General features: G+C 45.2%; 1 protein-coding gene across 1 annotated transcript in view; it reads left to right on the forward strand.

The window, feature by feature from the left end:
• The window catches only part of LOC104679759 (maestro heat-like repeat family member 5), a 73,590-nt gene that overhangs the window by 44,230 nt on the left and 15,082 nt on the right, over positions 1 to 14,278 (forward strand). Inside the window, exon 20 of the mRNA XM_010385463.2 lies at positions 13,689 to 13,848. Coding sequence (XP_010383765.1) covers positions 13,689 to 13,848 — 160 coding nt within the window. The remainder of the gene's footprint in view (positions 1 to 13,688; positions 13,849 to 14,278) is intronic.

A 14,278-nucleotide genomic window follows, 5' to 3' on the forward strand; every position in this document is an offset into this window, starting at 1 on the left:
CCTGATCTGTGATCCAAATTGAAAATCTTTTGTAATAGGTGAGTGAAGCCTCTTGATATTGATGCAAATAATATGTTTGGTCTGTCATGACATTCTGTAGTTGTGTGTATTTCATGATATTTGCTGTTTCTTTTTCTACAAGAGGTGCATTCTTTGCTCTTTAACTTCAATTTTGTTTTAATCTAGGAAATGTATTTTTGTCCTAGTTGTTACCTTTGTGCTCCTAACCTATTTTAATGCCCTTAGTCCCCATTTTATTATTCAGCCCTTTAACATCAGGTTTACTTTTTTTTTTTTTTTTTTTTTTTTTTTTGAGGCGGAGTCTTGCTCTGTCACCCAGGCTGGAGTGCAGTGGTACAATCTCAGCTCACTGCAACCTCCACCTCCTGGGTTGAAGCAATTCCCCTGCCTCAGCCTCCCAAGTAGCTGGGATTACAGGCGTGCACCACCACACCTGGCTGATTTTTGTATTTTTAGTAAAGACAGGGTTTTGCCATGTTGGCCAGGCTAGTGGTCTTGAACTCCTGACCTCAGGTGATCCACCCACCTAGGCCTCCCAAAGTGCTGGGATTACAGGCATGAGCCACCGCACCCGGCCAGGTTTATCCTTTTTATTTGATACTGATGCAGGGCAGGTGAGCCCCAAAAGTGGGACTTACCCCAGGAAGGTTCTTAGCTTTGCCCAGGAAAAAATTCAAGAGCAAGCCCATGGTCTTAGACAGCAACTTTTATTGAAGCAGCCATGCACAGCAGCAGCAGAGGGGCTGCTCCTTGCAGAGCAGGGCTACCTAGAGGCAGTGAGCCCAGAGGAGCAGCTCAGAAACACTGCTGCAGTTAATTATGTGCAAATTACGGCATAGGTTATGCAGAAATTCTTAGAAAAAGTATGGTAACTTCTGGGTCGTCAGGTCATTGCCGTGGAAAGAGGTAGTAACGTCCCTGTGTAGCCACGGCAATGGTAAACCGACATGGCACACCCATGGGCGTACCTTATGGAAAGGTGCTTCTGCGCCATCCCTATGATAGCTAGTCCTCAGTTTGGTCCCGTGCCCGTGTCCCACCTCCTACCCCAATACTGTTTAATTCCCACCCGTTTTCTGCACAACAGTCAGTGAGATTACTCTATTTTCCTCTTTCTGTCTCCTTTCTTCTCCCATTTTTCAGTTACATATTTGTACTTTGTCAAAACATTTCACATTCACACTCTACTGCTCCACCCTCATCTCCACACTGTGTTTACACACACACCATCAGTTCCTAGGCTGAAGTTTTCCAGTCATCTTAGTCTAAAGAAGCTCATCCTCCCAAAGACTCAGAATTCTTTAGGTTCTTTTATGTTGAAAGTTCTTTATTTGAAGAATGGTTTGGCTGGATATAAAATTCTTTGTGCACATTTTCTTTTATTAAGTATTTTTTAAATGCTGTTTCATTGTTGCCTTGCATTGTTTTTTAAAAGTTAACGACAACGGGGTTTTTGGCATTTATAAGTTATTTGATCTTTTTGCCCAGAGACTTTAAGATTTTTTTGTAATCTTTGAAATCTAATCATTCAGTAAGGAAATGTCTCACAGCTGATCATTCTGGGTTACTGTTCCCAGGCACCTGGTACATCCTTTGATTATGTAGATTGAGATTTGTTTTTCAAGAGAATTATATCGTTTATTGATTACACATGATACTGGATGATACACAAGCTTCATTCCCATCTATAGTTTTATCTGGTACCATTATTCAATTTAGATATATTTCATAGGATGTGTCAATGATCATTTTTGTTTTGTTTTGTTTTGAGACGGAGTCTCGCTCTGTCGCCCAGGCTGGAGTGCAGTGGCCAGATCTCAGCTCACTGCAAGCTTCGCCTCCCGGGTTTATGCCATTCTCCTGCCCCAGCCTCCTGAGTAGCTGGGACTGCAGGCGCCCACCACCTCACCCGGCTAGTTTTTGTATTTTTTAGTAGAGACGGGGTTTCACCTTGTTAGCCAGGATGGTCTTGATCTTCTGACCTCATGATCTGCCCGTCTCGGCCTCCCAAAGTGCTGGGATTACAGGCTTGAGCCACCACGCCCAGCCAATGATCATTTTTATAACCAATAATTCCATGATTTTGCTTGGGCCATCCCTTTTAATGGTGAATTTCAGGTCACAACAGTTACTATCAGTTCAACTACACCAAGGTCTCTGAAGACAATGATGTCTCCACCCAGGCTTCACCCAAGGTTGTATATAAATTCCAAATAGAACCTGGCATCCACCACCCTGAAGGAATTCTAACTTCACACTGTTGGGGAAATTTACCAAGTTGGCTTCAGAGTAGACTAACTTTACACCGCACATTAGAAAAAAAAAAAAAAAAAAGACATTTATTCAGCATCACAATCAGACTATTTCACAGTCAACAGCATGGGAGCAAAAAGAAAAAAAAATCTACATTAAAACCCTTTGTTGCAATGCTTTATGCTTTCCACAGAACAGAAACTAAAATAACCTGTTATACAATTAGTCACAAATACAGTCCTCGAGTTTTTTGCCCATGCATATGACTATTTGTCTAAAACATGTCTTCTTTGTAGCAGCTAGACCCTGCCACCATTGTGCTTGGCTGAGTTCACAAATCTGTTGTAACCTGTAGCTTCCCTGTCACTTCTCTGGCTCTCCTCTCCTGCTGAGCTTTGTTTCCTAATTAAAATCTTCTGCCACTGCCATAGCTACTGCTGCTGCTGGAACCGCCATAGCCACCTTGGTTTCGTGGTTTAGCAAAGTATTGGCCTCCACCACCATAAGGGCCAGAGTTTCTGCCTCCAAAGTTTCCTCCCTTCATGGGGCCAAAATTTGAAGACTCATTGTTGTAATTGCCAAAATCGTTGTAGCTTCCACCATCTCCAAAATGACTTCCATCATTACCAAGTCCACTATAGCCATCCCCACTGCCACCATATCCACCACCACCATGGCTGCCACCAAAGCCACCATGACCACTGAAGTTTTCTCCATGACCAAAGTTGTCATTCCCACCGAAACCACCTCCACGACCACCACCAAAGTTTCCAGAACCACTTCGACCTCTTTGGCTGGATGAAGCACTCGCCATCTCTTGCTTTGACGGGGCTTTCCTAACTTCACGGTTGTGGTCATTCACAGGATGGTATTTCTGAATGACAATCTTATCCACGGAGTCATGGTCGTCAAAGGTTACAAAGGCAAAACCCGTTTTCTTGCCACTGCCTCGGTCAGTCACGATTTCAGTCACTTCGATTTTCCCAAACTGTTCAAAATAATCCCTTAGGCGATGTTCTTCTGTGTCTCCTTTAATGCCACCAACAAATATCTTTTTCACAGTTAAGTGGGCACCTAGTCTTTGAGAAGCTTCTCTTGAGACGGTTCTCTTTGGTTCCACAACTCTTCCATCCACCTTGCGTGGCCTTGCATTCATGGCGCGTCCACCTCTTCCACAGTGGCATATGTGACGAACCAAAGCCCCTGGAGTGTTGGTGTTTGGGTCCCTCATGACCACACAGTGCGTGAGTGTTCCCTGTTGCTCAGAATGGCTCCTCAAGGCTCTCATCGGTTGTTTCAAAGCTCAACCCTCCAACGAAGAGCTTCCTCGGCTGTTAGGGCTCTTTAGGAGACTCTGACTTAGACACGATGGCAGGGAGAAGAGAGACTTTAACAATGCTTCTTCAGGGGTGTCCACGGGCAGAAGAAAAAAAGAATTGAGATTTTTTTGAGGCTGTTACTTCTGGAAAATTTTCTTGGTTACAGTTCTCTTTTGTTTTGTTTTGTTTTGTTTTGTTTTGTTTTGTTTTGTTTTGTTTTGTTTTGTTTTGCTTGAGACGGAATCTCGTTCTGTCGCCCAGGCTGGATGGAGTGCAGTGGTGCAATCTCGGCTCACTGCAAGCTCCACCTCCCAGGTTCATGCCATTCTCCTGCCTCAGCCTCCCGAATAGCTGGGACCACAGGCGCCCGCCTCCATGCCCGGCTAATTTTTTATATTTTTTAGTAGAGACGGGGTTTCACCGTGTTAGCCAGGATGGTCTTGATCTCCTGACCTCGTGATCCGCCCGCCTCCGCCTCTCAAAGTGCTAGGATTACAGGCGTGAGCCACCGCGCCCGGCCTACGGTTTTAAATATTAGTCATGTTCCATTGCTGTTTTTCTTCCTCAGGGACTCCAATAATACAAATGCTATTCCTCCTGTCTTCCATTTTCACTACTTTCCCTCTGATCCCTTTTACTTTTTCTTAAATTCACTTTCATTCTCTTGGTTGCTTTCCTTGTTTTCCTAAATGCCCCTTATTAAATTATCATTAGAATCTTATCTCTCTTGGACACCTTGTAATTTTTCTTCATTTCTGAGATAATATTTTTATCTCATCCATTTCTTTCCTGAAGTCAATCAACTCTCTTTTCAGCTCCTGTTGGATTTTTTGTCCTTTTTTGAATTCATAATTCAGGTAGTTTTCATATCTTTAAATGCTTATTTGAGCACATTTAATGACACATAGAATGAATGTTGTCTTAGGATTTTTTTCCTGCATCGTGATTTTTTCCAGGGGGAGTTCCTTACTTTGTGTGTGCTGATTTTTGTTTTCTCATTTTTTACAATAATTGTATGGATCTGTTCATTTTGCTCCTGCTCATGTTTCTGTTCTTTGAGTGTTTTATATGATTTTAAGTTCAATGGCACCCTCTTCTGTCAATACAGCAAAGTCCAGATAATTTAATATACTGTTTGGTGGTAAACAAAAGGATTATGGATCCTCCAATGTTTTGGTTCCATTTCCATTGCAGGGCCCTACATTTTTCCCTTTTACCTCTTTCCCTATCACTACCTAATCTCCAAAGGATACCTCTGCTTTCTTTTTTGCCCTTTTCTTTCCCAAAATCTGTGCATTTTGAAGACCGCCCTCCAAATCTGGCATACTTTTAAGTCACGTCTCTGTGATTGGGGCTCTGACACTTGAACTTTTTTTTTTTTAAGACTTAAGGTGGACTTTGTCTTCCAGAAGGTGCTTTAGGCTGTATATCAATCTCAAGCCCTGTTGCTAGCTCCTCCCTTCCCTCTTCCCCCCAGTTTCTCTCAGCCTGCCTTTATCACAGCCTTATGGTAGAACGGGATGAGGCGGGAGCGGTAGAGATTTCATGCTAAGGTTGACACTCTTCTCTTTCTGCTTAGAGTAATTTTGAAATTTGGGAACTCTCTGAATTTGCACTGGAGTCACAGTTTTTGTGCAGTTTTATTTTCCTTCTTGTTTTTGTTGTTGTTGTTGTTGTTGTTGTTGTATCTCAAGGAAATTTTCGGAGGCGGAGACCTAGGCAACAGGCATCGTCTTCAGCTACCTAGAAGTTTACAGTTCTATTTTATTGTATTGGAATTTTTATCTTATTTCCTCAATTCTAAGAAGCATTTTTTTTTTTTTTTTTTTACATTTTAACATTTATGAAGTCAGGGTGCATTTTACATTTTTTTTTTTTTTTTTTTTTTTTTTTTTTTTTTTTTGAGACAGAGTCTCCCTCTGTCGCCCAGACGGGAGTGCAGTGGCCGGATCTCAGCTCACTGCAAGCTCCGCCTCCCGGGTTTATGCCATTCTCCTGCCTCAGCCTCCCGAGTAGCTGGGACTACAGGCGCCCGCCACCTCTCCTGGCGAGTTTTTTTTTTTTTTGTATTTTTAGTAGAGACGGGGTTTCACTGTGTTAGCCAGGATGGTTTCGATCTCGTGACCTCGTGATCCGCCCGTCTCGGCCTCCCAAAGTGCTGGGATTACAGGCTTGAGCCACCGCGCCCGGCCTTACATTTTAACATTTATGAAGTCAGGATCCATTTTACATTGATGGTGCCTTACACCTGGATTTATGTAGTTTTCTGCCAGTCACCTGGTGGCACTGTTAGTTTGAGACCACTTTAAATTTAAAAGTCTCTGCTTGAGATTTTATTGGGCCACATTGGTGGTGTGAATTCAGGCATCCAAACAGGTTTGGGTTCAAATTCTCAGGATATACATACCCCTTCCCACTTCCACCCAGTATGCTGACTGAAGCATGAAAGTTTTCTCGATTTTTCTTCCTGCAGGGCTGAGTTTTGTTTATTTATTTTGATCACCCTTAAACTGTACATGCAGACCTTTGGGTCCCAGCTCTGTGTTGGGGTCTCCTATAAGACTCCCATCTTGGCCATTTTTTCTTTTTTAGAAGTACATGAAACAATGGTGGGGTGTGTCCTAAAAGTATAAACAGAATTGTACAATATGTAGTCTTCTAATATTCTTCTGTTGTCTGGCTTGGGTGTTTGTTTGTTTGTTGAGACAAGGTCTCGCTTAGTTGCCCTGGCTGGAGTGTAGTGGTGTAATCATAGCTTATTGTAGCCTCAAACTCCTGGGCTCAAGTGATCCTCCCACCTCAGCCTCATGAGTAGCTAGGAGTACAGGCATGCATCACCACACCTGGCTAATTTATTATTTTTGTAGATATGGGGTCTCATTATGTTGCCCAGGCTGATCTCAAACTCCTGACCTCAAGCAATCCTTCCACCTTGGCCTCCTCCCAAAGCGCTGAGATTATAGGCATGAGCCACCATGCCCAGCCTGTCTGGCTTTTTTTTTCCTCCAATATGATGTGTCTAAGATTCATTTTAACATGTTGTAGTTCATTCATTTTTGTTGCTGTATAGTATTCCATTTTATGAATGCCAATTATTCTTTTTACTATAGGTCAACATTTGGGTCTTTTCACTATAGGTCAACAATTTCCTGTTTGGTACTATGATTAGCAATGCTGCAGTGAACTTGTTTATACATGTGCCTGGATGTATACAAGCTCTCAGTTTCCACAGTGTATGCATCTAGGATGGAAATGCCTGCATCATAAAGCTATGCATATATCCAACTCTAATACATAATGCAAAATGTTTCCAAAGAACTTGTACTGATTCACACTATCAGCAATATTTTTTTTAGAGTTCCTGTTACTCTGCAGTTTACTAACACTTAGCATTCACTTTTCAGCCCATAATCAAAGTTTTAGTCACTCTGGTGGTGCTATTAATCAGCATTGTGGTATTCGTTTCCACTTTCATGATTAAATAGAGAAGTTGAACATCTTTTCATTTCTTTTTAGCCTCTTTGGTGATATGCCTATTCAAGTATCCTGCACACATTTCTATTATGTTGTCTGCCATTGCTAATTTGCATTCCCCTGGCTCACCCTATCTAAGGTTCATCATTCCGTTGCTTTCCTTTTATTTAGTTTTATTGCACCTAAACATATTCCCAAAAGTACTTTATTGTTTTTCTAATTTCATATAAATTATAATTTCATATAAGTTATAATTTTTATATTTTCATATGAAGGGCATTATGTTGCATATACTTGTTGGAGATTTCCATTTACCTAATATTACTATGGTTTTTTAGAGTTTATATTGTCTAATATTAAGGCTCTAGTCATATAATAACACCAGTTTTCTTATGTTGATATTGCATAGTATGTCTTTTTCCAGACTTTTGCTTTTGCTATTTCTACATTCTTTTGTTTTAGATGTGTCTTTTGTAAACAGTGTTTAGTTGGGTTTTTAATAGCCTGACGACCTTTGTCTTTAATTGAAGCACCTATTCAATTTACATATAATATAGTTGTTTATATATTTGGGATTGAATTTACCATCTTTACTTTCTTTCCAGACCAAAAAACAGAACCTTCAGTCTTCAACTGACTTAACACACTCCCAATTTTAATGCCCTTGTTGTTTAATTCTGTATATTTTTAAATCTCACAAGTCAATATGCATTTAGAGTTGCCCACATTTTCACTATTTTCTTTGCTCTTCATTTCTCTTTAAGCCTCACACCCCTCACCTGAGGCCATTTTCCTCCAACCTAAAGCACATCCTTTAGAACTGTCTTTAATTTGGGTCTGCTGTTAGCAAATGCTTTCAGTTTTTATATGAAAATGTCTTTATTTCACCTTCAATCTTGATTAGACACTTCACTGGGTATAGAATTCTATGTTGGCAGTTATTTTCTTTCTGCACACTAAGCTAACATCCCACTGTCAACTGGCTTCCATTGCTGCTGTTGAGAAGTCAGCTGTCAGTAGGACTGCTATACAGTTTTGTTTTTATTTGTTTTTGTTTTTATTTGTCTGATAAGTCACCACAGTGTGTCTAGGAATGGATTTCTTTGTGTTTATCCTGTCTTGAATTCCTGTTCTGGAATATTCTGGTTCTGGAAGAATCCCAGCCATTATCTCTCCACATAGTGCTTCTCCTGCATTCTCTCTCACTTTCCTTCTAGGGCACTCATTAGGCACATGTCAATATCTCGCCATATCCTCTATGGAGCACTGTCAGGAACAGTTCCTCTCAGAGCACTGTCAGGAACAGATAACACACTCAAATTGGTTGAGCTGGAAAATTTAATAAAAGAGCTATTGGACAAGGGTAGAGTTTAATGTGACAGACAGGGGAAGGGCCAGTGCCCCAGGAAATGTAACAATGCTGAATCATTGCCAACTTCTAGAACTAAAAGGTCAGGGAATGGGAGTCCTCCCAGAACCAAGGATGTCTATATGGCTAGACCACAGGACAGATGGACACAGCAATCCTGTGGCCACCCACAGGGAGAGACTCTGGGGTATAAATACCCTGACTTTCCTCCACTCCCACCTTCTGACCTCCTGCTAGTGCTTACCATTAGCCAAGTCAACTGGAAGCCAAAGGTCAAGAGAGCTTCTTGATGCAATCTATACAGGTCAACTTCCTGGGGCATGAGGCAGGATGGGGAACAGCAGAGATTATATCTGCAGGGGCAAGCGGAAGATACTCAGCACAATTTCTTACTTCCTTTCCGCTTCCCCATATTTGTGTCCCTCGTTGCTGAATTCTGTATAATTTATTTTGAGTTATCTTCTAGTTCACTAATTCTCCTTTAACCATGTCAATGTGATGTTAAAGTTTTCCATTGCATTTTCTTTATTTCAGATTCGGTATTTTTTATTTCTAAAATGTCATTTTGGTTCTTTTTCTCACCTGCTCTATCATTTATAGTTTCCTCATCCCTGAAGACATTTTTAAGCTTGTCTTTTATTTCTTTATTCATAATCAAATATTTGTTTTATAGCTCATGCCTGACAATTCTAATATCTAAGTTTTCAGGTCTACTTTATTTGTTATTCTTACTGTATGTTACTGATGGAGTCTGCCTTCCTTATGTGTCTGATTATCTTTGACTACATACTGGATGTTGTTTTTGGGGAAAAAAATGTAAAAATTATTTGGGGCCCAAAATTAAGGTATTATGAAGACAACTTGTCTTTGTCTCTGTCAAGCACCTAAGGATACTGCAGCCCATGATTACGTTAAGCCAAATCCAGTGCTTCAGATGCCCTGGATGCCCCCATGTAATTCAAACGTGGCTGAAATATGCTTGAGTTTTTTCACATCCACTTAGGCACCAGCCTGGAAGTGGCAGAGGGTCTCCTATGAGATTAACCACGTTGTGCAGCCTCTGAACTTAGGTCTCTGTCCCTTCATCCTACAAAGCTGTCAGAACAAAGGATCTGATTTTCCAGAATTGTCAGATGCCCCCAGGACATCAGTAGCTTTCCTGCTCCCAACCCCTCAGGGTCATCATATTCCCCATGTGTTGGCCTTGCAGTTTCTTACAGTCTCATCATCTCTTTAATATTCCCAGGACCCTTATTTTTTTTTTTCTTCTTTTTGAGACAGGGTCTCACTTTGTCACCCAGGTTGGAGTGCAGTGGCACAATCTCGGCTCACTGCAACCTCTGCCTCCCAGGTTGAAGCTATTCTCCTGCCTCAGCCTCCCAAGTAGCTGGAATTATAGGTATGTGCCACCACACCTAATTTTTGTATTTTTAGTAGAAATGAGGTTTCACCATGTTGGCCAGGCTGGTCTCAAACTCCTGACCTCAAGTGATCTACTCACCTCTGCCTCCCAAAGTGCTGGAATTACAGGTGTGAGCCACCACTCCCAGCCTACATATTTATATTTTCTCTAACCTTTGTAGTTGTTTTCAATGGAGGAGCTGATTCAAGTAGCTTAGTGCACCACTACTGGAAGATGAAGAAGTCTTCTCATTCGCTTTTTTAAAAAACAGATTTATTGAAATATAACTCACATACTATACAATTTGGCCATTTAAAGTGTACAATTCAATGGGTTTGGCATATTATGTTATTTTTTAATTGTAGTAAAATATGTATAATATAAACTTTGTCATTTTATTCACTTTTAAGTGTATGATTCAGTGGCATTAATTATATTTGCAACTGTTGCACAGCTATCACCACTGTCTAATTCTAAAACTTTTTTATCACTCCAAACAGAAACTCCGTAACTATTAAATAATAATTCCCCATCTTCCCCTCCCCATAGCGCTTGATAACCTCTAATCCACTTTCTGTCTTATGAATTTGGCTCTTCTCAACATTTCATGTAAGTGGAATGATACAATATTTGTCCTTTTGGGTCTGGATTACTTCCCTCTGACTAATGTTTTCAAGGTTCATCCATGCTGTAGCATGTATTGGAACTTCATTTCTTTTCATTGCTGAATAATAATCCACTGCATGGGTAGGCCATATTTTATTTATTCATTTATCTGTTGATGGACACTCAGGTTGCCTCCACCTTTTGGCTGTCATGAATAATGATGCTGTCATCATTGGCATACAAGCATGTTCGAGTCCCTCCTCTCAGTTATTTTGGGTGTGTACCTAGGAGTGAAGTTTCTGGGCCATGTGGCAGTACTATGTTTAGCTTTTTGAAGAACTGCTGTACCATTTTCCATAGCAACTACACCATTCTCTATTTTCACCAGCAAGGTACCAGGGTTTCTGTTTCTCCACATACTCTCCAGCTCTTGGTATTTCTCATCTTGGGGCTGTAGCCATCCTAGGAGGTGTGAAGTGACGATTTGTGTTTCCCTGATGCTTAGTGACATTGAGCATCTCTTCATGTGCTTATTGGCCACTTGTCTATCCTTTTTGGAGAAATGCCTGTTCAAGCCCTTTCCCCACTTTTGAATTGGGTTGTTTGTGTTTGGGTTGTGAGTTATAGCTCCCATTCCTTCTTAGACCCACATGAACCAGACTTTATGTACTGCTGCTCCAATAAAATGGTTCTCATTAAGGTCACCAGTAACCTCACGTCCCTAGGTCCAATAGTCCATTCTCTGTCCCCACCTTATGTGACCTGTCAGCAGAAATTGACTCAGTCAGTGACTCTTTCCTCCTGGGAACATTGCCCTCCCCGGCTCTCCTCCTACCTCCCTGGCCACTCCTGCTCAGCCTCCTCCACTGGCTCCTCCTCATCTCCCTAATTTCATAGCCCTGGGGCCATAGGGCTGACCCTTGATCCTCCTGCTCAGCTACACTCAGTTTCATGGTGGCCACATCCATTCCCATGGCTTTAAATATCCCCTAAATACTAACACCTCTGGCCTAAGCCCTTCCCCCAACCCCCTGACAGTAGCCCTTGGATGTCACACAGGCATCTCCCACTGACCCAGCCAGGCCACACCCCTGGCCTCCCCCAACCTGCCCCTCCTGCAGGCTTCCCCATGTCACACCTGGTGACTCTGCTCCCAGCATCTCAGGCTGGAATTCTTGGTGCCGTCCGACTCTTCTCTACACCCACATCCCATCCCCTAGGAAACCCTGCCAGTCCCACCTCTGCCTGTGTGCCGCCCCCGCTGCCACCACCCTAGTCCAAGACACCACCGGCTCTCACCTCCAGTGACTTGCCTACTTCCAGTCGTCCCCCACCGTACTTGAAGAACACACGTAGGCCTGTGCCACGTCTCTGCGTAAAATCCTCCAGTGGTCCCATCTCATTCAAAGCCAATGCCAAAGCCTCCACAGCAGCCATCAAGGTCGTGCTGTGGCCCCGATGATATCACTGTCTCCCTCTCCTCCTCTCCCCTCCCCACTCCACCGCAATGACACTGGCCTTCCTTTACGTCCCCTGAACAGACCAGGAATCAAGCTGTCTCAGGGCTGTCTGGAAGCGTCTCTCCCCCGCATCGCTGCCTGGCTCCCTCCCGATATCCTCAGGGCTTTGCTCAAGTGTCCCTGACTGCCCTGTCTGAAACCAAAGGCACCCAGACTCTCCCCCTGCCCCCCACACTGCTTTTATCTCTCGAGCAGCATTGAGCATCCGGCACACTGCGCTTCCTGCTGTGTCCCCACGAGGCTGTCATGCACAGGAGGTCGGGGACTCCTGCCGATTCCACCACTGGTTGGTCCCCTGGGACACTGCACGCGATAGCGCTCGGCTCACACCTGCTGACTGAGGGGCAGGCCAGCAGGCAGAAGAATAGAAACACCCGCCTTCTGGGCACACACGCTTGCTCAGGGGAGAATCCTCCCGCTTAAGCCTCTGGAGGCAGGCATTGCTCACTACTCTGTGGTCAGGAATCCAAGGCTCAGAGGGGTTCAGTGACTTCCCCAAGGTCACACAGCCAGCACAGGCAGAGTGGAGGTCTGAGCCCAGACCCTTCTGACTCCAAAGGCCCAGCTCTTTCCAGCTGAGTGGAAACTCCTGGAGTCCTCCGAGCTGTGGTGCCCACCCAGCCAAGGGTCAGATGGTCCTGGAGTGGCTTCCCCAGGGTTTTAAGGGCAGCTGCCCTTCAGTCTGTCTTAAAGCAGGGGTGGGAACACATGGAGCCACCCTCCTGTGGTCCTCCCAGCCCCAGCCTCCTCATGCCAGGTGCCCTCCTGCCCCTCAAACCCCTTCCACCCAACACTCAGACCCAAAGACCATTTAGGGTAGTAAACAGGACCATTGTGGTCACCAGCATCTCAGGGCAGCCCAGCTGTGCCTTCCTTCCCTCCAGGCCTCACCGAGCCATGCCCCATGGATCCATGGAAAGGTCACAGGGCTGGACAGCCCTGGCCTCCAGGCTCCCCAGTTCCAAGACAGGGCCTTGATCAGAGCAGGTCTCCTCTCTCCGGTCCTTAGTGGCCCCATCTGCAAAATGGGCACTCTACAAACTGTAAAGCACCGTACGCATGCTAGTGATGGCCTGTCACTTGAAGCAGGTTAGGCCTGAGGAGCTGGACCCCAGCAAGCCCAGACTGGGAGGGAGTAGTCAGGGAAGGCTTCCAGAGGGAAGTGACTTTGTGATGAGCCCTAAGGGCTGAGGGGGAACTAGTCAGGGACAAGGAGTGCTCCAAACAGCAGGAATGCATGTGTGGGGGCCCAGAGGAAGGGAAGAAGAGGAAGGGAAGGACAGGCAGGGGCTGGAGGTCAGAGAGCAGAGGGCTTGGAGGCCGTGGCTTTGACTGCCGGCTGGGGCTCTGGTCTGCAGGACCTGGGAGCCCAGGAAGATGACAAGCAGTTGGGAGACAGGGCACATTAGGAAACCTCCAGCATGAGTGAGGAGCTAGCGGAAAGACCCTGAAAGTGGAGAGACCCAGGAGGAAGCTGGTGTGGATGTGAGACCACAGGCAGGGACCAGGGACCCCCTGTCCAGCCCCTGCCTTGGGCCCCTCCCACACCGACCTGCAATGCTTGTATCTGCCCTGAGCCCCATCCCACTAGGGTCCGGCTTAGGACCCAGCCTAGGTTTGCTGTTCCAGGCACTCAGGCCCTGACGATGGTGGCCTGCTCATGTGGCTGAGCCCAGCCAGGCCTGGGTGGCAGCACTGCCCTCACATGCCCTCTCTGCCCACAGCCACACCTTCCAGCTGTGGAGGGCCCTGGGGGCCGAGCAGCCCACGAGCCACCTGGTGTTGACCACTCTGCTGGCCTGGCTGCAGGAGCGGCCTCTGCCCACCGGTGCCAGTGACAGCAGCCCCTGCCCCAAGGAGAAGACCTACCTGCGCTCGCTGGCTGTGAGTCTCTGCCACCACCCTGTCAGATACTGGTAGCACCTCAAGCAATCTCTGTGCCAGGCTGTAGGGGGGCACCTCATATCCAGGCTGTAGACACCCATTCCAGCCCCAGCCTGGAGGAAAGCTGCCCAGGGCTGACCACACAGGCCCAGCTCCCACCTCCTGGCCAAGGGCTGTGGGCTCCTGTCTGTGAATCAGGACAGTCGTGTCCATCCCCCGGGCTGGCAAGGGGACTCACTCAGTCACTGTGGGGAGGCCTCAGAGAGGGGCTTCAGGTAGAGGAGAAGGGTGTGGACAGACTTGAGAGCCCTCCCCATGCTTGGGTTCTAGGGAGTCATAGATTCTAGAGGAATCTTAGAGGCTGCCCTCTGCAGCCACCACGCCCCTGTAGGAAGCCCCCGGTTTTCCTCATAATCCCGGCACTGCTTCT

Source organism: Rhinopithecus roxellana, chromosome 9 (assembly GCF_007565055.1).
Source record: "Rhinopithecus roxellana isolate Shanxi Qingling chromosome 9, ASM756505v1, whole genome shotgun sequence".
In the NCBI taxonomy this organism is placed as follows: Eukaryota; Metazoa; Chordata; class Mammalia; order Primates; family Cercopithecidae; genus Rhinopithecus; species Rhinopithecus roxellana.